Below are 23,569 nucleotides of genomic sequence, written 5' to 3'. Positions count from 1 at the left end.
GTGAGTGAATTAGAAGTCAGAGTATATTGAGCAGTAATTCTTGGCTTGCATCATATGAAATTGCTATTGTTGAATCACAAAGTTGAATGACTATAAGGAAACTAGCAGCCATCAAATGAATACAGGAGGGTAATTTATGTAACAGTAATTTATGGAAAAACAGGATCTTGGTGATTATTTAGTCACCTGTTTAATGAACTCGTAATGTTATTTGACTGCTTAAGGAGACTCTATTTCACATTTTGTGTTATAGGAGAGAAAAACAGCATTCAGATCACAGGAAATAATGATCATCTCTATGTCATGCTTGCCAGGTTGATTTTTGTTCCAGTGATATGTTTTAAGGGGACTGATAATCAAACAACCTGTACATTCAGAGAAGACTGAGCAAGATAGTAAAACATCTGAAAACCATGTCCCATGAGAAGGAACAGCAGAAAGTGGGGATTTGCGATAAGACCCTGGAGATGAGACTGGAAGAAAGAATTCGTCTTAAAATTAATAGACGTGGCAGGGAAATGTGGAAATATATTTTCTCTGAGAACAGCATTTGAACCATTTTGTAATAAAGCACATTTGGTTTCAGCATAAGAAAAAGCATTCAGACAAGTAGAGTGGTTCGAATGAAATGGGAAATGTAAAGTAGTGAGTTCTTTCTCTTGGCATTGACTTATCTGTCAGGGGTGCTTGCAAGCAGAAGTGTTTTAATTTTTGTTGCTTTCATTTGTTTTGAAATTTCTCTTACCCCTAAGCCCCTGGGACGATTTCTTTCTCTCACACTAAATAGCTGCCCACACACACCCTTCTGAAGAGTTTCTGATGTATCTACCTAAGGGAGTAAAATGATCCCTAAGAAACTATGACCACCTGTATTTTCTACATCTTTCAAGTCACCTGCATAAAGAGCTCCCATGTTTTTAAGCCATATTATTGCAATTTGACTTAAGAAAAGACTGGAATGAGAGGTAAATTTTAACTGACTTCCACAATTGTCCATGTGGAGTTTCAGTTAAAAATTGTGCTTCTATTAGATCCTATTTGAGCAATTTCCTAAATATTATATAAATATGAAAAGCCCTATTGTACATACATTAAGTGAACAAACGCCAAAGAATATGTTTTGTTTTTCCTCATATGTGTTTCTTCTATTTTTTAACACCTTAGATTGGGAATCTCTCTTCAGGCTTGCCTTCTGCAAATTGTTGGCTACAGAAACCTTATTGCAGATGTGGAAAAACTGCGCAGAGAATCCTACGATTCTGATAATCCCCAACATGAAGAAATGCTTTTGAAGGTCAGTCCTTGAACACATTTCAGTTCTTCACTTAGGTCAGCTGTTTGTCAAGCCCCTACTGTGTGCTAGGCACCGGTCTGGATGTGGGGGAAACCAGGGTGAATATGACACGAACACTGAAATAATAGGTAAAACCTACTTTTTCTTGCTAGTTCAGATGTTGAAGGTAAATTTTTCAGTAGAAAATCCATGTGAGAAGTTAAAGCCAATTTTCATGTGTGATCTAAAAAGGCATGAGAGGTGATTTATATGGCCTCTCACATTTGGCTCAAGTTTAGATTATTTAGAGCTTCCCTGGTGGCTCAAATGGTAAGGAATATGCCTGCAATGCATGAGGCCTGGGTTCGATCCCCAGGTTGGGAAGATCCCCTGGAGAAGGGAATGACAACCCACTCCAGTATTCTTGCCTGGAAAATTTCATGGACAGAGGAGCCTGGTGGGCTACAGTCCATGAGGTTGCAAAGAGTCAGACACAGCTGAGCAACTATAATACTTTCACATTCACTTAGATTGTTTAACTGTGTCGAAAACCAATAGAAATAGCATTAGTCAAAGAGTGACCTAGGATTTCCACTTATGGCTTTTAGTAGACGTCAAAGAAGATGAAGTTGGTTTCTGCTTCCACAATAGCTCCCTGGGGAAATTACCGAAGATCTTAATGAGGATTATTTATTCATGTAACTTGGAGAGTATTAAAGAGTAGGTAAAAGTTTATATATGGTGTATTAAAGCTGTTTGAAGAATAATATGCAGTTTTAAACACTCCTTCTTGGCTGTCAAAGCAAAATCTTCAAAATCTTATCTGATCTGATACTATATTATGACACATCAATAAAACTTTAAAAAATGAAGACAAGTCTTTAGAACTATTCATCTGAAATGTTTTATAAATTCATTTCTGAAAATAGATGCTCTTTAAGTTGGAGTGCTTCTTTGTCCTTTCCTAGAATTCAAAATGGCGGTAATGAAATTGGAAGAAAACATTTGTTTAGCCGCTTTAACTTATTTCATTGAAAAATGTAAATAGAAACTATAATTTGAAAAGTGTATCCTTTTGTGATTTTGTGTGTAGTATATATTTTTGTGTATGTAAATGCTTAAGCAGATGACTCATTTATCCGTACTAATTAGTGCTAGATCTGATGTCAGTCATTAAAAGTAACAATAGTTTCTTATTTATTCTTAACAATATTCTTAACAATATTCTTAACAATAGTTTCTTCTTTTTCTCCTCTGCTTACTTTTAGCTACTTAGTGGCTGAGCTTCATCTCTTTGGTTAGTTTTTTCCTGTGTTCTGCTAGGGATAGTCAACTTTAATTAAAGGAACTCAAAGGTGGGAAATAAGAGGTGATGAAAGAGAAAAGACATGTTGTAGTTAACGCACTGGCCATATGCTCCTGAGCAGTTCATTAAAATGACTAAAATGCCCTCTGAATCAATGACATTTGGGTACCTGATATACATCATCTTAGTTGATCTGTTGTTTGTGTCCTGGCACACAGGTTTTCAGCAAATACGAGTGAATGAATGAATTATTGAAGTCATAGATACAGATCAAGAACTTTTATGATACAATTTGAGTATGTCAGTGTTATTTTTATAGTCATAACTATACGAGATAGGCAGGGGGACGATTTTTGTTGTTATTTAGTAGCTAAGTTGTGTCTGACTCTTTTGTGACCATGCGTACTGTAGCCTGCTAGGCTTCTCTATCCATGGGTTTCCCAGACAAGAATACTGGAGTAGGTTGCCATTTCCTTCTCCAGGGGATCTTCCTAACCCAGGGATCAAAGCTGTGTCTCCTGCATTGGCAGGTGGATTCTTGATGGTCATTATCTTAATTTTTTTCATCATTAACTTTATTTAAAAAACTTTTTATAGAGGTACTGTTGATGTACAGTATTATGTTTCAGGTTATACACAATGAAAGTGAAAGTGAAAGTGGCTCAGTTGTGTCCAGCTCTTTGAGACCCCATGGACTATACAGTCCATGGAATTCTCCAGGCCAGAATGCTAGAGTGGGTAGCCTTTCCCTTCTCCAGGGGATCTTCCCCACCCAGGGATTGAACCCAGGTCTCCTGCATTGCAGGAGGATTCTTTACCAACTGAACTATCAGAGATGCCCTAAATAATAATTCATATTTTCAAAGGTTATACTCCATTTACTTATAAAATATTGGATATATTTCCTGTGCTTTACAAAATATCCTTATAGCTTATTTTATATATAGTAGTTTGTACCTCTTAATGCCCTACCCTTATCTTGCCCCTCCATGCTTCTGTCTCTCAAACGGTAACCACTAGTTCTCTATATCTATGATACTTGTTTAACGTTTTATTTACTAGTTTATTTTTTTAGGTTCCATATGTAAGTGATATTGTGTAGTATTTTTCTTTCTCTATTTGATTTATTTCACTTAGCATAATATCCTCCAAGTCCATGGGGCTGAATCCCATTGTATGTATAATATATATACCATGTCTTTATCTGTTTATCTGTTGCTGGGCACTTAGTTTGCTTCTGTATCCTGGCAACTGTAAATAATGCTGCTTTGAACATTGTAGTACATGTATCTTTTCAAATTAGTGTTTTCAGGTTTTTTGAACATATATCCAGGAGTGGAATTGCAGAGTCATATAGTAGTTCTACTTTTAGTTTTCTGAGAAACTGCCATACTGTTCTCAGTGGATGCACCAATTTATATTACAACCAACAGTATACGAAGGTTATCTTTTCTCTACATCCTCACCAGCATTTTTTCCTTGTGGTTTTTTTTGATGATCGCCATTTTGACAGGAATGAGGTGATTTCTCACTGTGGTTTTGATTTGCATTTCTCTGAGGATTAATGATGTTGAGCATCTTTTAATGTATCTGTTGGTGAAATATATGCCCTCTTAGAAAAAAATGTTTATTCAAATCTTCTGCCTATTTTTAATCATATTTTAAAAAATTTTTATTGCAGTACAGTTGATGTGCAATGTTATGTTAGTTTCTGGGGGCTTCCTAGGTGGCTCAAGTGGTAAAGAATCCCCCTGCCAATGCAGGATACTCAAGAGACAATAGCTTCTGGTGTACAGCAAAGTGATTCAGTTTCATACACACACATATACATATTCTTTTTCGTATTCCTTTTCATTATGGTTTATTACAGAATACTGAACATAGTTCCCTGTGCTGTACAGTAGGAATTGTTGTTTATCCATTCCATATTTAATAGTTTGCATGTGCTAATCCCAGATTCCCAATCAATCCCTCCTTACCTACCCTCTTGGCAACCACAGATCTGTTTTCTATGTTCTGAGTCCATTTCTATTTCATAAATAAGTTCATTTGCATCACACTTTAGATTTCACGTATAAGTGATACCATATGATATCTGTCTTTCTCACTTACTTCCCTTAGTATGATTATCTCTCTGTTGTTGTTCAGTCAGTCAGTCATGTCTGACTCTCTGCGACCCCATGGACTGCAGCATGCCAGGCTTCCCTGTCCTTCACCATCTCCCAAAACTTGCTGAAACTCATGTCCATTGAGTCAGTGATGCCCTCCAATCATTTCCTCTGTCTTCCCGTTCTCCTCCTGCCTTCAATCTTTCCCAGAATCAGGATCTTTTCCAATGAGTCATTTCTTCCCATCAGGTGGCCAAAGTATTGGAGCTTCAGCTTCAGCATCAGTCCTTCCAATGGATATTCATTCAGGACTGATTTCCTTTAGGATTGACTGGTTTGATCTCCTTGCTGTGATCTCCAAGTGACTCTCAACAGTCTTCTCCAATACCACAGTTTCTGCAAATGGCATTATTTCATTCTTTTTTATGGCTGAGTTGTGTTCTGTTTTTATCCATTCATTTGTCAATGGACAATTATGTTGCTTCTATAACTGGGCTGCTGTAAATATTGCTGCTATGAACATTGAGGTACAGGTGTCTTTTCAGATTATACTTTTGTCCAGATATATGCCCAGGAATGGGATTGCTGGATCAGATGACAGGTCTATTTTTAGTCTGTTGAGGAGACGCCACAGTGTTTTCCACAGTAGCTATACCAGTTTACATTCCCACGAACAGTGTAGGAGGATTCTCTTTCCCCAACACCTCTCCAGTGTTTGCTGTTTGTAGATGTTTTAATGATGGGCCATTCTGACCAGAGTGAAGTGATATCTCATTGTGGATTTGATTGGCACTTCTCTAATAATTAATGATGTTGAGCATTTTTTTTCATATGCCTATTGGCCTTCTCTATGTTTTCCTTGGAGAAATGTCTGTGTAGATCTTCTGCCTATTTTTTGGTTGGGGTTGTTTGTTGTTTTGTTATTGAGTTGCATGAGCAGTTTGTATATTTTGGAAACTGAGCCCTCGTTGGTTGCATTGTTTGCAAACATATTCTCCCAGTCCATAGATTGTCTTTTCATTCTGTTTATGAATGCCTTGGCTAGGGAAAAGCTTGTAAGTTTGGTTATTCCCTGTTTATTTATTTTTTCTTATATTTCCATTGCCTGGGGAGGTTACTGGTGCTGGACTTTGTTTATTGAGAGGTTTTTTTTTGTTTTTTGTATTACTGATTCACTTTCATTACTGGCAATAGAACTGTTTATATTTTCTATTTCTTCCCCATTCAGCCCTAGGATATTGCACTTTCTAGGAATTTGTCCATTTCTTCTAGGTTGTTCATTTCATTGGCATACAGTTGTTTACAGTAGTCTCTTACAATCCTTTATGGGCTTTCCTGGTGGCTCAAATGGTAAAGAGTCTGCCTGCAGTACGGGAGACCTGGGTTCGATCCCTGAGTCAGGCAGTCCCTTGGAGAAGGAAATGGCAACCCACTCCAGTATTCTTGCCTGGGAAATCCCATGGATGGAGGAGCCTGGCAGGCTACAGTCCATGGGGTCACCAAGAGTCGGACACGACTGAGTGACTTCACTTCCTTCACGATCCTTTATGTTCTGTGGTGTCAGTTGTACTTACTTGTTTTTTTCCTTGTTGAGTCTAGCTAAAGGTTTATCTATTTTATCTTTTCAAAGAACTAGCTTTTAATTTCATTGATCTTTATATTATTTTCTTTGTCTCTATTTCATTTATTTCTGCTCTGATCTTTATGATTTCTTTACTTCTACTAACTTAGGTTTTTGTTTGTTCTTTTTTGAGTTGCTTTAGATGTAAGATTAGGTCTTTATTTGAGATTTTTCTTGTTTCCTGAGGTAAGGTTGTATTGATATAAACTTCCCTCTTGAAACTACTTTTGCTGCATTCCTGGGTTTCAGATCATTGTGCTTTCATTTGTCTCTAGGTGTTTTTTTACTTTCTCTGATTTCTTCAGTGATCCATTGGTTTTTACTTTTATATTACTGGCCTCCATGTGTTTGTGTTTATTGTAGTTTTTCTTGTAGTTTATTGCTAATCTCGTAGCACTCTGATTACAAAAGATGCTGGATATGACTTCAGTTTTCTTAAATTTTTAAGGCTGACCTTGTGGCCTAGCACGTGGTTAATCCTGGAATATGTCCCATTGCTCACGAGAGTAACGTATATTCAGCTGCTTTTGAATGGAATGCTCTATAAATATCAGTTAAGTCCATCTGCTCTAATATGTCATTTAAGGCCTATTTCCTTATGATTTTCTGTCTGGATGATCTGTTTGTTAATGAAAGCAGAGTGTTAAGCCCCCCACTATGATTGTGCTACTGTTGATTTCTCCCTTTATGGTTGTTAGTATTTGCCTTACATATTGAAGTGCCTCCTATATTGGATGCATACATGTTTACAACTGTTATACCTCCTTTTTATACCGGTCCCTTGATCATTATCAGAGAAGGCAATGGCAACCCACTCCAGTATTCTTGCCTGGAGAATCCCAGGGACGGGAGAGCCTGGTGGGCTGCTGTCTATGGGGTCGGACAGAGTCGGACACGACTGAAGTGACTTAGCAGCAGCAGCAGTAGCTTGATCATTATGTAGCATCCTTCTTTGTCTCTTATAACAGTCTTTGTTTTAAATTCTATTTTGGCTGATACGAGTATTGCTACTCTAACTATCCTTTGATTTTCTTTTGCGTGGAATACTTTCTTCCAATGCATCACTTTCAGTCTGTATATATCCCTACATCTGAGGTGGGTCTCTTGTAGACAGCATATATAGGGGTCTTGTTTTAGTATTCACCCAGCCAGTCTGTGTCTTTTTATTGGCACATTTAACCCATTTACATTTAAGTGTATTCCTATATCAGTTTTCTTAATTGTTTTGGGTTTGTTTTTATAGGTCTCTTTTTTCCCTTCGTCTTTCATTTTCTTCTCTTGTGATGACCATCTTTGGTGTTGTGTTTGGGTTGCTTTTACTTTTCTGTGTGTATCTATTGTAGTTTGGAGGTTTGCTGTTCCCATAAAGTTGTGCTGTAACAGTTCATCTATTTACATGGTTTTTTGTCTGTTTGTTTTGTTTTGTAAATTGCTAGTCTCTTTCCCACCTAGAGAAGTTCCTTTTGTTGCATAGTTGATCGGGTGGTTCTCTTAGCTTTTGCTTGTCTGTGAACCTTTTGATTTCTCCATCAAATCTGAATGAGAGCCTTCTGGGTAGAGTATTCTTGGTTGTCGGTTCTTCCCTTTCATCCCTTTAAATATTTTGTGCCACTCCTTTCTGTCTTGCAGAGTTTTTCCTGAGAAATCAGCTGATAACTTTATGAGAGTCCCCTTGTATGTTATGTGTAGTTTTTCCCTTGTTGCTTTTAAGATTTTATCTTTGTCTTTAATTTTTGTCAGTTTGATTACTCTGTGTCTCAGTGTGTTTCTCCTTGGGTTTGTCCTGCCTTGGACTCTCTTCTATATCTTTGTTAACCATTTCTTGCATCTTCTAAATCTTTGCCTCCATTTTCCCCCAACATCCTGTATCATCTTCACTAGCATTATTCTGAATTCTTTTTCTGGAAGATTGCCTATCTCCACTTCATTTAGTTGTTTTTCTGGGATTTCATCTTTTTCTTTCCTCTGGAACATAATCTTCTGTCTTTTCATTTTGTTTAACTTTCTGTGATTGTAGTTTTCTTTCTGGATGCTGCAGGATTTCAGTTCTTTATGCTTCTGTCTGCCCTCTGGTTGACAAGGCAATCTAAGAGGCTTGTGCAAGCTTATTGATGAGAGGGACTGGTGGCTAGTAGAACTGTATCTTTTTCTGGTGGGCAGGACTGTGCTCAGTAAAACTTTAATCTGCTGATGGGTGGGCCTGCACTCCTTTTCTGTCAGTTGTTTGGACTGAGGAACCCAGCCCTGGAGCCAGAGGCTCGATGGTGGGGCAAATGGTGGCCTCTAGGAGGGCTTACACCAATGAGTACTTCCTAGAACTTCTGCTACCAGTGCCCTTGTACACACAGTAAACCGCAGCCACCCCTACACCTCTTCAGGAGACCCTCCAACACTAGCAGATAGATCTGGTTCTGTATCCTTTGTTCACTGCTCCTTTTCCCTGGACTCTGATGCACACAAGACTTTGTGTATGCACTCTAAGAGTAGAGTCTCTGTTTTCCCTAGTCCTGTGGAAGTCCTGCAGTCAAATCCACATTGGCCTTCAAGGTCAGATTTCCTGAGCAGTCCTATTCCCTTTGCCTAACCCCCAGGTTGGGAAGCCTGACGTGGGACTCAGAACCTTTGCAACAGTGGGAAAACTTCTATGGTATAATTGTTCTCCAATTTGTGGGTCACCACTACACTAGTATGGAATTTGATTTCATTGTAATTGTGCTCCTCCTACCATCTCATTGTGGCTTCTCCTTTGTCATTATACATAGGGTGCTTTTTTTGGTGGGTTCCAGCATCTTCCTTTTGATGGTTGCTCAGCATTTAGTTGTGATTTTGGTTCTTTTGCAGAAGGAGGTGAGCACACGTTCTTCTGCTTCACCATCTTGAAATTATCTCCTGCTTTTTTTTAATTTTTATGATCTAGTAGGTTGATTATATTTCCCAAACTTGGAGTAGTGGCTTTTTGTAGGAGATATCCTATGTGTCCCAGCAGTAAACTTCCCTCTCTTTACCTGAGCTTTATGTTTTAGGGATTCCCCCTGTGAGAACTGCAAGGGTTCTTCTGTTGTGGTGGGCTGACTATGTGGGCAGTATGGCAGGCTTGTTAGTCACCGATCCCATTGGTTGCCAGACCGTGCTTTGTATGGGGGCTGCTGCCTGCTGGTCGGTAGGACCAGCTCAGGAGGCAGCTGCTGCAGAATCCTGGGTAGCCCTGAGGCTAGTACTGGCACACTGGTGGGTGGAGTACAGATCTAGGGATCTGGCTACAGGACCCAGGGGGTCCTGGAGCTGGTGTCAGATTGCTAGTGGATGGAGTCAGTTCCTGATACAGTTGGGTGTAGGGTCTGGAGCATCCCAAAGCTTGTATTGTTAGCCTGCTAATAGGTGGGGCCAGAGCCTAGCTGGTCCCAGTGCAGGGCCTGGCCTACTGGTAGATAGGCCATGTATGTAGGCTTGTGACTGTTATCTGCTCCCTGGTGGGTGAGGCTGCTCTAGAGGCTAGAGAAGGTTCCCTAGAGAGCAGGGCCAGAACCCAGGTGATTCTTAGACTGATGTCTGCTTGGTAATTGATGGATATGGATTCTTGGTTCTCTGATTAGAAGGGCCATATTCCAGAAGCAACTGTGGGTTTAAAATGTCATAAGGTCACCTAGTCTGCTGGTGGGTGGAGCTCTGTCCCCATCCAGTTAGTTGCTTGGCCTGAGATGTCCAAGTGCTGGTGCCTACAGTGTTCTGGGCCAGAGCAGGGGTGGGTCCTCTGTCTACAATGGTGCTTGCCAGTACCATTGTCCATGTGGTAGAATGAACTCCTCAAAATGGTAGTCATAAGAGTCTGTATTCTCGGGGTGAGCTGCAGTTGCCTTCTGCTGCCCTAGAAGACTCTGCAAGATCAGCAGGTAGGTCTGACCCAGGTGCCTATCAAATTAATGCTTCTTCCCTCAGGCCCACTGCATGTGAGATTTTGTGTGTGCCTTTTAAGGGTGAAGTCTCTATTTCCCCCAGCCCTTTGGTAATTTAGAAAGAAAAACCCCACTGACCCGCAAAGTCAGATACTCTGGGGGCTCATCTTCCTAGCACAAGACCCCCAGGCTGGGGAGTCTGATGTGAGACTTAGACCTCTCACTCCTTGGAGAGAACCTCTGCATTTCTAATTATTCTCCCATTTGTGGATCACCCACCTGGAGTATGGGACATGACTATATTGCAACTCCACCCCTTCTACCTGTCTTGTTATTCCTTCTGTTAATCTTCAGTTGTAGAAGATTTTTTTTCTGGTAGATTTTGGTCTTTTTCATTGATGATTTTTCTGTAAATAGTTGTGATTTTGATGTGCCTGTAGTAGGAAGTGAGCTCAGAATCTTTCTACTTTGCCATCTTGCCCAATCTTGGTTTTCATTACTTCAGAGATAAGCAAACTAAAGTATGTTAGTCCAGTCTCCGATTCACACAGCTAGTGAATTACAAAGCTATGGCTGTCTCCCTCTATAATAGGCACCTTGAGGAAAGACATATTTTCTACTCTCAAATGGCTTGTAATCTAATTTGGGAGGTGCTCTACATCTTCAAAAGACACTAAATCTTATCCATAGAGTGTCTCTAAGTTCAGTTCAGTTCAGTCTCTCAGTCGTGTCCTACTCTTTGTGACCCCATGAATCACAGCACCAGGCCTCCCTGTCCATCACCATCTCCCAGAGTTCACTCAGACTCACATCCATCGAGTCAGTGATGCCATCCAGCCATCTCATCCTCTGTCATCCCCTTCTTCTCCTGCCCCCAATCCCTCCCAGCATCAGAGTCTTTTCCAATGAGTCAACTCTTCGCATGAGGTGGCCAAAGTACTGGAGTTTCAACTTTAGCATCATTCCTTCCAAAGAAATCCCAGGGCTGATCTCCTTCAGAATGGACTGGTTGGATCTCCTTGCAGTCCAAGAGACTCTCAAGAGTTTTCTCCAGCACCACAGTTCAAAAGCATCAATTCTTTGGCGCTCAGCTTTCTTCACAGTCCAGCTCTCATGTGTCTCTAAAATACCTCTCAAATGATTCCTGTTCCCACTGCCTTATTTTAGCCATCATTTCCAACTTGAGCTATTAGAATAGCCTTTTAATTCTGCCACTAACTATTAGCCTTCTCCCTTCCATCTTCTAAAATACCACTGGAGGGATTATTTTCATTGTATTCTCAATTACAAACTTCAGGTTTTCGGTGTCTGGTAGAAGAAAACCAGAAGGCATCTTCACATGCATTTTGGACCCTTTCCAGTTTATTTCTTTAAGCTATTTCTCCTTTATCCTATTATGTACAGCTCCCCCATACTCTGTCGTTCACCGTGACCCAGATTAAGCCATGCCATCCAACTGTGGTACCCTGTTACCCATTACTCTCAGAGTAGAATCTGGCTCATTTTTTAAAAATGTTGTTCATTGAGTTTTGAAATCTTTTCTAGCAGATTTAGGCATAGGATCTTTATTGTCTTCTTCAGTTAATTAAAATTCCGTAGCTGATAATAATAAAATCAATAATAAGATGTTCCTTGAGTGTTTAATATGTGTCAATTGTTAAAGTAAAGGTTTTATAGCATTATTCCATTTAATTGTCACAATAACCAATATTGGTATTATACCCATTTTGCAGATGAAGAAAATTGATATTATTCTCATTTTTCACATAGTTAGAAAGGGCTTTTAATTCCTGCACTAGGCTATCTCTCAAGGGAGAAACTATGTCTTGTTCATATTTGTTATTTCCAGTGGCTGGCCTGTGGTTTATGTTTAACTTATTGAGCTTAGGTTTCTTCATCTTTAAGATGGATAATAATATCCTTATTATCTACTTCACAAAATTGTTTAGAGCTAAAGTAAGCACACCAAAACTTGTAGGTCAAAATCTGGCCTGCCACCCATTTTTCTAAGTAAGGTTTTATAGGAACACATCCATGCTCATTCATTTATGTGTTGTCTATGGCTGCTTTTGTACCCCATTGAAAAAATCAAGTAGTTGTGGCAGTGAACTTATGGCCAATAAAGCCTTAAGATATTTGCTGTCTAACCCTTTACAGACAAAGTTTGCTGACCCTTGGTTTAGAGGCTTGAGTGATATATTGCCAAATTATTTAATTGCTTTCATTTATATAAACATGCTGCTGCTGCTAAGTCACTTCAGTTGTGTCCGACTCTGTGCGACCCCATAGACGGCAGCCCATCAGGCTCGACCGTCCCCAGGATTCTCCAGGCAAGAACACTGGAGCAGATTGCCATTTCCTTCTCCAATGCATGAAAGCGAAAAGTGAAAGTGAAGTCGCTCAGTCGTGTCCGACTCCTAGCGACCCCATGGACTGCAGCCTACCAGGGTCCTCCATCCATGGGATTTTTCAGGCAAGAGTACTGGAGTGGGGTGCCATTGCCATCTCCATATAAACATAGGAGACCATAGGAGACCATTATCAGTGTTTGTCCTTATAAACCATGAAAAAGAAATCTGAGGCTTCCCTGGTGGCTCAGCAAAGAATCTGTCTGCCAGTGCAGGAGACACAGGTTCCATCCCTGGCCCAGAAAGATGCCACATGTCACAGATCAACTAAGCCCAGGCACGACAACTACTAAGCCCATGTGCTGCAGCTATTAAAGCCCATGTTTCTAGAGCCTCCACTCTGTAACAAGAGAAGTGACTGCAGTGAGGAGCCCATGTACTGCAACTAGAGAATGGCCCCTGCTCACCACAACTAGAGGAAGAGCCCAGCAATGAAGTCCCAGAACAGCCAAATAAATAAAATTATTTTAAAAACCCAAAATTATAAAATTATTTTAAAAAGAAAAGAAAAAAAACCTTGATTTTTATGGTTGTTTAAACATAGGCTGGGATACAACTGATTAACATCACTTTACATTGATGTAGCACTATCCATATGCGTTACTCAAATGGACATTCCTATTAAGTGTTTTCTAACCAAGTTAATAGTAAAGGCAAAAATTTAGGTGGATTCATGTACTTAATAGAAAAAATATAACCCAAAATTAAAAGGTCTGATCATAGAGCTGCTTCTTCTTCAGTGGATAGATAGACAAATGCCCTTGCTCTTTCTGTTCTGTGGCAGACCAGAGACAGGGCAGAAGTGTTCAAATACGCTTGCGATAAAGTCTGAATGCAAAGAGGAGAGAATTAAACAGAGCACAGGATCATGGACTGACTCCGCATGCAGCTTTCACATCTCTAGCTTGTCATCTGCACAAGAATGACCCTTCTAACCCTTGTCTCCTGCAGTTGGCAGGTGGCTTTGTAATCATTCTACTCTCATAGTACAGCCTTAGATGGCTAGACTCATTAAAGCCCCTCACCAGAGGCCCACCACCTTAGTTAAGATTTCAGTCAGCTTCCAGGCGCAAGAAATGACCTTACCTTTCAGAGCTACCCTGCTGCCTCCTGTTATTTTTCTGGGAAGAGCCTATCAGAGGAGAATCCAGTAGACAGTTACTCAAGCATTCTTACAGGAAATGTACAATCGGTAGCACTTCATGTAAGTGGTTTAGCATAATTGACTTTCATTTTCCATGAAAGTGACACGTTAAGAAATTAAGAACACTTTTTAGCCATTAATCTAGTCTGTTGTGATATACTGAATTATTAAAATGGAATTTCTTTTTTAAATTTATTTTTAAAACATTTTATCACTCAAAGCTTTTACTTTCCCAAACCAAGTATTCTCCAAATGAAGGAAGTTTATCCTTTAACTGTAGAAATGAAATGCTTGCTGTTGGCATTTTATTCCACTCACTTGATCAAACCAGGTATTTTTAAACTGTGTAGGGCCTTGAGATTACTTCCAGATATTGTTCAAGTGAATATGATGAGCTTTGCATTCTGTTTTTGTTTGCTTGGTTTTCACTGTGGCAGTAACCAAATCAGTTCCCAGAGGATTTTTTTTTTAAGGAAATCTTTTCTCTCAGTTTTTTGTACTTTTCCAGTGAATTACAACATTTTGTCTTTGGATGAATAAACAGCACTGGCAAATTCTTATATGGGCAATATAAAAAGAGATTTCTGGGGGCTTTCCTGGTGGCTCAGGAGTAGAGAATCCACCCACCAATGCAGGAGACACTGGTTCAATCCCTGACTTGTGAAAATCAGAAATATGTCAGAGCAGCTAAGCCTGTTTGCCACAACTATTGAGCCTGTGCTCTAGAGCCCAGGAGTGGCAACTACTGAGCCCATGTGCTGAAACTACTGAAGCAGTAGAGCCCATGTTTCATAAAAAGAGAAGCCACTGCAATGAAAAGCCTATGCATTGAAACCAGAGAGTAGCCCTGCTTGCCACAACTAGAGAAAAGCTTGCCGAGCAATGGAGAACCAACACAGCCAAAACTAACTAAATTTAAAAAAAAAAGAGAGAGTTTTTTTATATCAGTTTGATATTTTATTTTCAAGCATGATAGATATACTTTCTTTTCTCTGAAATTTTTTTCTCACCCTTTAGATTGAATTTACCTGTTGTGCTAAAACATAAAATATTGTATCACTTGAATAATAAGTAATTTTGCATTCATGCCTAAAAGAACTTTGATGAATTACAACTCTTTTTGTTAGTATTTCCTGTCATTGGACTTTGCTTTATACTATGTCAGATGTGATATATACAGTTGCCTTTAAGCTTTAAAATCCATATAACATAGAATTAGCAATTTAGAAGGTGAATTATGTCTTAAATAGTAATAAGAAATTTTATATTTCTGTTTATACTTGTCTATAATGAAGATATAACATGAAATATTATTAATAGCCTAAAAAGTAAATTTGGCCTAAAAGTAAATTTACATACCCATCTTCATTTACTAGAAAGAACTAATATTTTGAACATTACATGTTTATACAGTTGTGGGTCTCAGTCTTTCTCACTCTCTCAAGTAATAATACATTCTGAGTTTATTTTTCTATAGGAAGTTTAAAAAGTACAACCAGTTTCTTAAGCAATAAAGAGCATAATGTCTAGAATTTATATCTGTCCAGTAAAATGCAATTGATCATAAATTATTTTAGGTAACTCTTAACAATGATAATATCTTTTTGAGGTTTATTCATGAATGTTATTGATCTTTCTTTTTTATTTTTTGTTGTTGCTTAGTCGCTCACTCATGTCTGACTTTTTATGACCCCGTGGACTACAGCATGCCAAGCTTCCCTGTCCTTCACTTTCTCCCAGAGTTTGCTCAAACGCATGTCCGTTGAGTTGATGATGCCATCCAACTATCTCATCCTCTGTCACCCTTTTCTCCTGCCCTCAATCTTTCCCAGCATCAAGGTCTTTTTCAGTGAGTCAACTCTTGGCATCAGGTGGCCAAACTATTGGAGCTTCAGCTTCAGCATCAGTCCTTCCAGTGAATATTCAGACTTGATTTCCTTTAGGATTGACTGGTTTAATCTCTTTGCTGTCCAAGGGACTCTCAAGAATCTTCTTTAGGACTGCAGTCCAAAAGCATGAATTCTTCGGTGCTCAGCCTTCTTTCTGGTCCAGCTCTCACATCTGCACATGACTACTGGAAAAACCATAGCTTTGGCTAGATGGACCTTTGTTGACGAAGTGATGTCTCTGTTTTTTAATATGCTGTCTAGGTTTGTCATAGCTTTTCTTCCAAGGAGCAAGCATCTATTAATTTCATGCTGCAGTCACAGTCCACAGTGATTTTGGAGCCCAGGAAAATAAAATCTGTCACTATTTTCACTTTTTCCCCCATCTATTTGCCATGAAGTGATGGGAACGGATTCTATGATCTTAGTTTTTTGAATATTGAGTTAAGCCAGCTTTTTCACTCTCCTCGTTCACCTTCATCAAGAGACTCCTTTGTTCTTCTTCGCTTTCTGCCATAAAGGTTGTATCATCTGCATATCTGAGGTTATTGATATTTCTCCCAGCAAATTTGATTCCAGCTTGAGCTTCATCCAGCCCAGCATTTCACATGATGTTCTCTATATACAAGTTAAATAAGCAGGGTGACAATATATTTTTATTTTTAATTGAAGTGTAATTGCTTTACAGTGTTGTACAACCACATGAAATAGCTCTAAATGTGCACATATCCTCTCTCTGTCGAGCTTCCCCACCACCATCACACCCTCTAGGTCATCACAGAGCACCATGCTGAGCTCCCTGTGTTCTGTACCAACTTCCCACTGGCTATCTGTGTTACACGTGGGAGTATATATATTCCAGTGCTTCTCTCTCAATCCATCCCACCCTCTCCTTCCCCAGCTGTGTCCACAAGCCCATTCTCTACTTCTGTGTCTCTGTTCTTGCCCTGTAAATAGGTTCATCAGTACCATTTTTCTAGATTCCACATATATGTATTAATATATGATATTTGTTTTCCACATTCTGACCTACTTCACTTTGTATAACAGGCTCTAGGTTCATCCACCTCACTACAACTGACCCAAGTTCATTCTTTTTATGGCTGAGCAATATTCCATTGTATAGATTGTACCACAATTTCTTTATCCATATTCTGTCCATGGACATCTAAGTTGCTTCCATGTCCTACTTATTGTAAATAGTGCTGCAGTGAACATTGGGATACATGTGTCTTTTTGAATTATGGTTTTCTCAGGGTATATGCCTAGTAGTGGGATTTCTGGTTCATACGGTAGTTTTATTCCTAGTTTTTTGAGTAATCTCCCTACTGTTCTCCATAGTGACTGTATCCATTTACATTCCCACCAACAATGCAAGAGGGTTCCCTTTTTCTACATTCTCTCTCGCGTGTTATTGTTTATAGACTTTGTGATGATGACCATTCTAGTGGGTGTGAGGTGATACCTCATGGTGGTTTTGATTTGCATTTCTCTAATAATGAGCGTACTGAGCATTTTTTCATGTGTTTGTTGACCATTTTCTGTGTCTTCTTTGGAGGAATGTCTGGTTAGGTCTTCTGCCCATTTTTTGATTGTTTTTCTGATCCTGTGTTGCATAAACTGCTTGTATAGTTTGGAGACTGATCTTTTGTCAGTTGTTTCATTTGCGGTTATTTCCTCCCATTCTGAGGATTGTCTTTTCCTTTGTTTATAGTTTTTGTTTATAGTTTTCTTTGCTTTGCCAAAGCTTTTAAGTTTAATTAGGTCCTGCTACTTTATTTTTGTTTTTGTTTCCATTACTCTAAGAGGTGGGTCAAAAGGATCTTGCTGTGAATTGTGTCAAAGAGTGTCCTTTTTCCTCTTAAGAGTTTTGAGTTTCTGGCCTTATATTTAAGGCTTTAACCCATTTTGAGTTTATTTTTGTGTATGGTGTTAGAAGGTGTTCTAGTTTCATTCTTTTACATGTAGCTGTCCCATTTTCCGAGCACCACTTATTGAAGAGGCTATCTTTTCCCCATTGTATATTCTTGCATCCTTTGTCAAAGCTAAGGTGCCCATAGGTACGTGGGTTTATCTCTGGGCTTTTTCTCTTATTTCCTTCGTCTATATGCCTGTTTTTGTGCCAGTACAATATGCCTTGATGACTAGCTTTGTAGTATAGTCTGAATTCAGGAAGATTGATTTCTCTACCTCTATTTTTCTTTCTCAGGGTTTCTTTGGCTGTTCAGGATCTTTTGTGTTTCCATAAAAATAGAGAAATTTTTTGATCTAGTTCTGTGAAAAAATGTCATTAGTAATTTGATAAGGATTTCATTGAATCTGTAGATTGCTTTGGGTAGTATAGTCATTTTCACATATTGATTCTTCTAATCCAAGAACATCTTTCTTTATTCAACTATATGATGCTTATTTATTCTTGTCCCTGTTATCAATGAAAAATGAAACTCAAGTCAGTTCACTTTCTTTTTGTTAACAGTGCTGCTAATAGTTTTGCTATAAAGTTAGCTAATCATTTCTGAGGACTTGACTAATGCATGACCTCAAAATTATTCCTTTTCTTCCCTTCCCTTTATTCTCTTACATGTTTTTGAAGATTCCAAAACACTTTTGTAGAAGATTTTGTGTATGTCACTTCATGGGAAATAGATGGGGAAACAGTGGAAACAGTGGCAGACTTTATTTATTTGGGCTCCAAAATCACTGCAGATGGTGATTGCACCCATGAAATTAAAGGACACTTACTCCTTGGGAGGAAAGTTATGACTAACCTAGATAGCATATTCAAAAGCAGAGACATTACTTTGCCAACAGAGGTCCATCTAGTCAAGGCTGTGGTTTTTCCAGTGATCATGTATGGATGTGAGAGTTGGACTGTGAAGAAGGCTGAGCACTGAAGAATTGATGCTTTTGAACTGTGGTGTTGGAGAAGACTCTTGAGAGTCCCTTGGACTGCAAGGAGATCCAACCAGTTCATTCTAAAGGAGATTGGTCCTGGGTGTTCTTTGGAAGGAATGATGCTAAAGCTGAAACTCCAGTACTTTGGCCACCTCATGTGAAGAGTTGACTCATTGGAAAAGAGTCTGATGCTGGGAGGGATTGGGGGCAGGAGGAGAAGGGGATGACAGAGGATGAGATGGCTAGATGACATCACTGACTCAATGGATGTGAGTTTGAGTGAACTCCAGGAGTTGGTGATGGACAGGGAGGCCTGGCATGCTGCGATTCATGGGGTCGCAGAGTCAGACACGACTGAGCGACTGAACTGAACTGCACTGATACACACATATACACATAAACCTATCACTGACTAGGAACTAAAACAGAAAGATTAAAAACACTAAAATATACACAAGTATACATTCCATTGCCTTCAGATCAATGATATCATCACATGTCATTCAGCCTCTGGAAAATTCCACTGTATTTTTATGAGAAGATGAGAGTGAAAAGACAACTGACCTCTTAGTTCTATTACAAAATAATTTTTGCTTCCCCGGCTTCCTGGAAACATCTTAGGCTCCCTCGAGGAGTCTTTCAGTCATACTTTGAGAGCTATTGTCATAGATAATTGAAAGATAATCAGATCTGCAATTGTAATATACTTGCATATATTCAGATTTCCAAAGTTCTTCTTAATAGTGTAGTTTACTAAATTTTAGCCAGTAAGAAATAGTATTGTATGTGTGTATATTAACAAGCTAATTTTTCCCTTGTCTTCAGTTATGGAAATTCTTGAAGCCCAATACTCCACTGGAGTCCCGGATTTCTAAGCAATGGTGTGAAATTGGTTTCCAAGGTGATGATCCTAAAACAGATTTCCGAGGAATGGGACTTTTGGGACTGTACAATTTGCAGTAAGTAAAATGAAGAATGGTTGAGCTTTAAAGTTATGTCTGGCCTCCTTATATAGAAATGTCAAAGTTGAGTTATTAGTCCTAGAAGCTACTTCCCAGAAGACTCCAAGTAAACATTCAAGTCCTCTGACTTCAACTCAGGTTCATAAAATTTAAAAAACTACTACCATCTTCCTTTTATCTGGCAAACTTCATGCATTCTTTTAAACAAGTCTCAAATTTATTTTAATTATTTATTATGAAAAATTTCAGTTGTATACAAAAACAGAGGGAAGATTATAAAGAATCCCCTTTATACTGATCATCCAGATTTAGTAATTATTGACATTTTGAAATACTTGCAGCACTTTTTTTTTGGTAGAATTATGTTAATGAAAATCTTATACTGTTTGTAGTTTCAGTCTCATATGTCAATATGTAGCTTTAGAAGACATGAATATTACCTTACATTAACCCCAATGACATTATTACACCTAACAAAATTAACAATGATTCCTTGGTATTATCTATATCCTGACCATATTCAAATTTCCTAGTTCTCTCAAAAATGTCTTTTATAGCTGGTTTGTCATAATCCAGTTCCATGTAAGATCTATGCATTGCACTTAATGATTATCTTTCTGGTCTTTTTTAATTCAAGCAATTTCCCCCCCTCTATCCTCTCCTTTTGCACTCCCAGTCATGTCATTAAACTCATACAAGAATCTAGGTCAAGTTTCCAGTACTATAAAATGTCCCACAGTCTATATTTGTCTGTTTGCATCTGTACCCATCCCGGTATTTCTTGAAAATAAGAGATATTCGGAAACACTTGAATAGGTTCATGTTGAGAGTGTCGCATCCCCACTCTCAGTTTTATGCTGAGATGAATCAGAGGAATCACAGCCTGATGGCTCCGTTGCCATCTAGCCATTTAACCATTTCCTCCAGTGATCGTCACTGAACCAATTAATTGTACATAGAATGCTTCTCTAATTTTGTTATTCTTCCCACAGTTTTTGGCTGGAATTCTGTAAAGACAGTTTCTTTTATTAAATATGGTTGTTTGATTTCTCTAAAATACAGGCAGGCTAGCTGCTCAAGTAAATAAGTTACCAGTTTTCAGAGGGAGGAGTTGGTGCCCTAGTTCTTTTGTTAGTGATCACACTTTTTTTTTCTTGGCTTTATCTCTATATTTTTAATTATCATTTTAACTCCTGGTTTTTGTATGTTTATGTGATTTAATAATTGTCCTCATTATTTTTTTCATGCTTAAATTAGGTCATTTGTAGCCATTCATTTTCAAGAAAAAAGGAGTCCTTGTAGGTTGTTCCTAGGAAGGGTAGTGATATGTTTTTAAAAGAAGAAAACTGACATTTTTAATAGCACCCATTTTCCCCCTAGATCTTTGCTTTTATTTTAAATTTAAGAAGTTTAATATCACCCATGCCTTTTCTTAAGATGGTAAATATTTTATACAATTTTAAAGGTCATATTAAATTTACAGTTATTAGAAAATTTTGCTTCCATTCCCCATGTTTTAAAATACATCCTTATAGCTTGTCCTACACCCAACAGTTTGTATCTCTTTTAGCCTGATTTTGTCCCTCCTCCCTCTCTCCACTGGTAACCACTAGTTTGTTCTTTGTGTGAATAGTCACCCATTCTTTTATGAAGTGTTTTAAATGTTACATTATTATGTAATGTGTGAATGAATAGAAAAGTAAAGGTGGGGTTGCAAATAAGTATGTAAAGGATGAGCTTTTGATAAGTACAGCTGGGACGTTCTATTTGAAAAATAAATATCTATCTTGCCTCAGTTTACAAGATGAATGTCAAAAACAACTGTTTACAACTTTTAGGAGAAAATCTTTGAAATATGTGAGTAAAGAGGGATCTCTTAAAGACAAAAACCAAAAAAGCCCAGCTGTAAAAGAGAAATCAATGGCTCTCAGACATTAAAAGTGAAACTTTCTGTAAGATAAGCCACCATAGACAAAATGAAAACCAAGATTGACATTCATATACATGATAAAGGATCCATCTCTAGTATATTAGGCTCTGAGGGTTTATTTATCTTATTTATTTGAATGTATTTGTAGATATACTGGACCAAGAAATAGTAACAGATAGGCTATAAAAGAAGAAACCTAGATGATCAACAAAAGTATGAAGAGACTCAATTTCATTAATAATCACAGATATGTTTATGAAATTTGCTGACTATCTTTGAACTTTTTGTAAGAAAATTTAAGAGCTTGTTTTATCCTTTAGATATATTCAGGAAATTATATACACATCAAATCAAATAATATATGCTATACTTAATTGTATTTTATAATTGCCTTTACGAAGTAACTTTTATGATATATTTTTGAGGGTATGTAAGCTTTTTGTATTTGTTAGGAAATTCATTGCCCCTTTTCCCCCAAAACAGAATTTTAACATCTCTATGCTCTGTAAGATATTTTCATCCAAAATTTACCCCAAGAATATTCTCCAAGAAAATACACTGACCCTCATCTAGTGTCATCCTTTCTCTGCTGTTTGGCTGTCAGAACCTCTCACCATGTTGCCTTCAACCAGGCCTTTTCTGCCTTCTGAGGGGCCTCATCCTGCCTTCCTATTAAGAGTCTGTAACCCTCTTCTGTAAAGCAATTATCCTTCAATTAAAAAATAAATTAAAAGCAAACAAACAAAAGAATCTATAACTCTCATTAAGAATATCTTTGGCTCTCTGGGGAATGATAAAGTTCATAATTAAATGTTCAAACCTACTGGAATCATTCCTAAAACTGTGGATTTTACAACTACCCTATTAGATTCTCATTGTATTTAGAAAATTCTGTTATGAAAAGCTGTTCATTCTCTGGAGGAGCTGAAACAAGTGATATCACTTATGTTGGTATCCATCTCTGAATCCGAAATGACCTCAAATTGGATTGAAATGAATGTATTCATAAGGTCTGGAGTTATGGTTTTCTTTTCCCTCCAACTGCAGGTATTTTGCAGAAAGAGATGCTGCAGCAGCTCAGCAGGTCCTCTCTGATTCTCTTCACCCCAAATGCAGGTAATCATTAAAAATAAAAGGTGAATTAGGTTTTGTAAATTAGGTAGAATTAACTTCATCTCCTATATGGCTCTATTGATGAGATTCTCAAGAGAGTCAAGCCACCAAAAGTGAGGCTTACAGCTCTTTTAAACAAGCACTTTTGACAAATGCTGAATAGGAAAGTTAAAATGTCAGACTTGTTACAGGTTTTAGGATGTAGAGTGGCACAGTTCAAGTGAAATATGTATTTACCTGAAGGGATTAGTAGTACCCCTGATGTCTGAGAAGACTGAGTAGTAGATGGGCATAGAGGAAGGAGACAGTAGAGTAGGAAAGAAGTGAAACACAAGAGACCAGAGAGGGGGAATAGAGGGAAGAATGGAAGTCTTGGAGTCAGAGACCAAGTGAGAACGTCTGAAATTGCTGAGGCTCTTTTATTTTCTTAATAAAATTCCAGATTGTAAATTGTTTGTGTTTTCATTTAACTTTCTAAAATTTTTTTTAACCGATTGCATTAAGGGATATCACTAAAGAGGAAATAAGGTATTTTTCTTTGCTTTTGCTTTTTCTCACTTTTATTTTAGGCTAAGTATGGGTAAGAATTTTTCAAGAAATATAAATTCATGAAAAATTTCTAAAAGCAAACATTTCCCGACATTTTATATAATATAGTTCGTTACATTTGGCCTGCGTTTTGGTAAAGGAAAAATCAGATTAGACTGACCTGATAGAAAATGTCAGAGTTTTTCTACAACTGTGTCTATTGAAAAAACATTTTGAAATGTCACCTAAGGCTGAATACATTACCACATATCTCTGATCCCATCTACTCCAAGAGATGGACATTTTATTTGGGAATTTTGTTGCACAAAGCATATTAACGCTTCTATTAATGTATTTCTAATTGTATTATTATGAAGAGTATATACATGCTTTAGTCACTCTCATTATAAGGAGTTCTTCTATTATATATTCATATTTTTGTATCACTTTTTGCTCCTCAGCATGAACAGAGTCCTTGTTAGTGTTCATGATTACTAAATAA

The 23,569-nt window shown here is 38.0% G+C and overlaps 1 protein-coding gene across 5 annotated transcripts in view; it reads left to right on the top strand.

The window, feature by feature from the left end:
• The window catches only part of ELMOD1 (ELMO domain containing 1), an 86,359-nt gene that overhangs the window by 44,743 nt on the left and 18,047 nt on the right, over positions 1 to 23,569 (top strand). For 4 of the 5 annotated variants that reach the window (XM_027563850.1, XM_027563853.1, XM_027563851.1 and 1 more), the window contains 4 exons: positions 1,165 to 1,294; positions 19,360 to 19,493; positions 22,474 to 22,542; positions 23,044 to 23,067. In XM_027563850.1, coding sequence (XP_027419651.1) covers positions 1,165 to 1,294; positions 19,360 to 19,493; positions 22,474 to 22,542; positions 23,044 to 23,067 — 357 coding nt within the window. The remainder of the gene's footprint in view (positions 1 to 1,164; positions 1,295 to 19,359; positions 19,494 to 22,473; positions 22,543 to 23,043; positions 23,068 to 23,569) is intronic. The other variant, XM_027563849.1, reaches the window with a different exon arrangement.

This window comes from Bos indicus x Bos taurus, chromosome 15, assembly GCF_003369695.1.
Source record: "Bos indicus x Bos taurus breed Angus x Brahman F1 hybrid chromosome 15, Bos_hybrid_MaternalHap_v2.0, whole genome shotgun sequence".
Classification (NCBI taxonomy): domain Eukaryota; kingdom Metazoa; phylum Chordata; class Mammalia; order Artiodactyla; family Bovidae; genus Bos; species Bos indicus x Bos taurus.
This window is presented reverse-complemented; position numbering and strand designations above follow the sequence as displayed.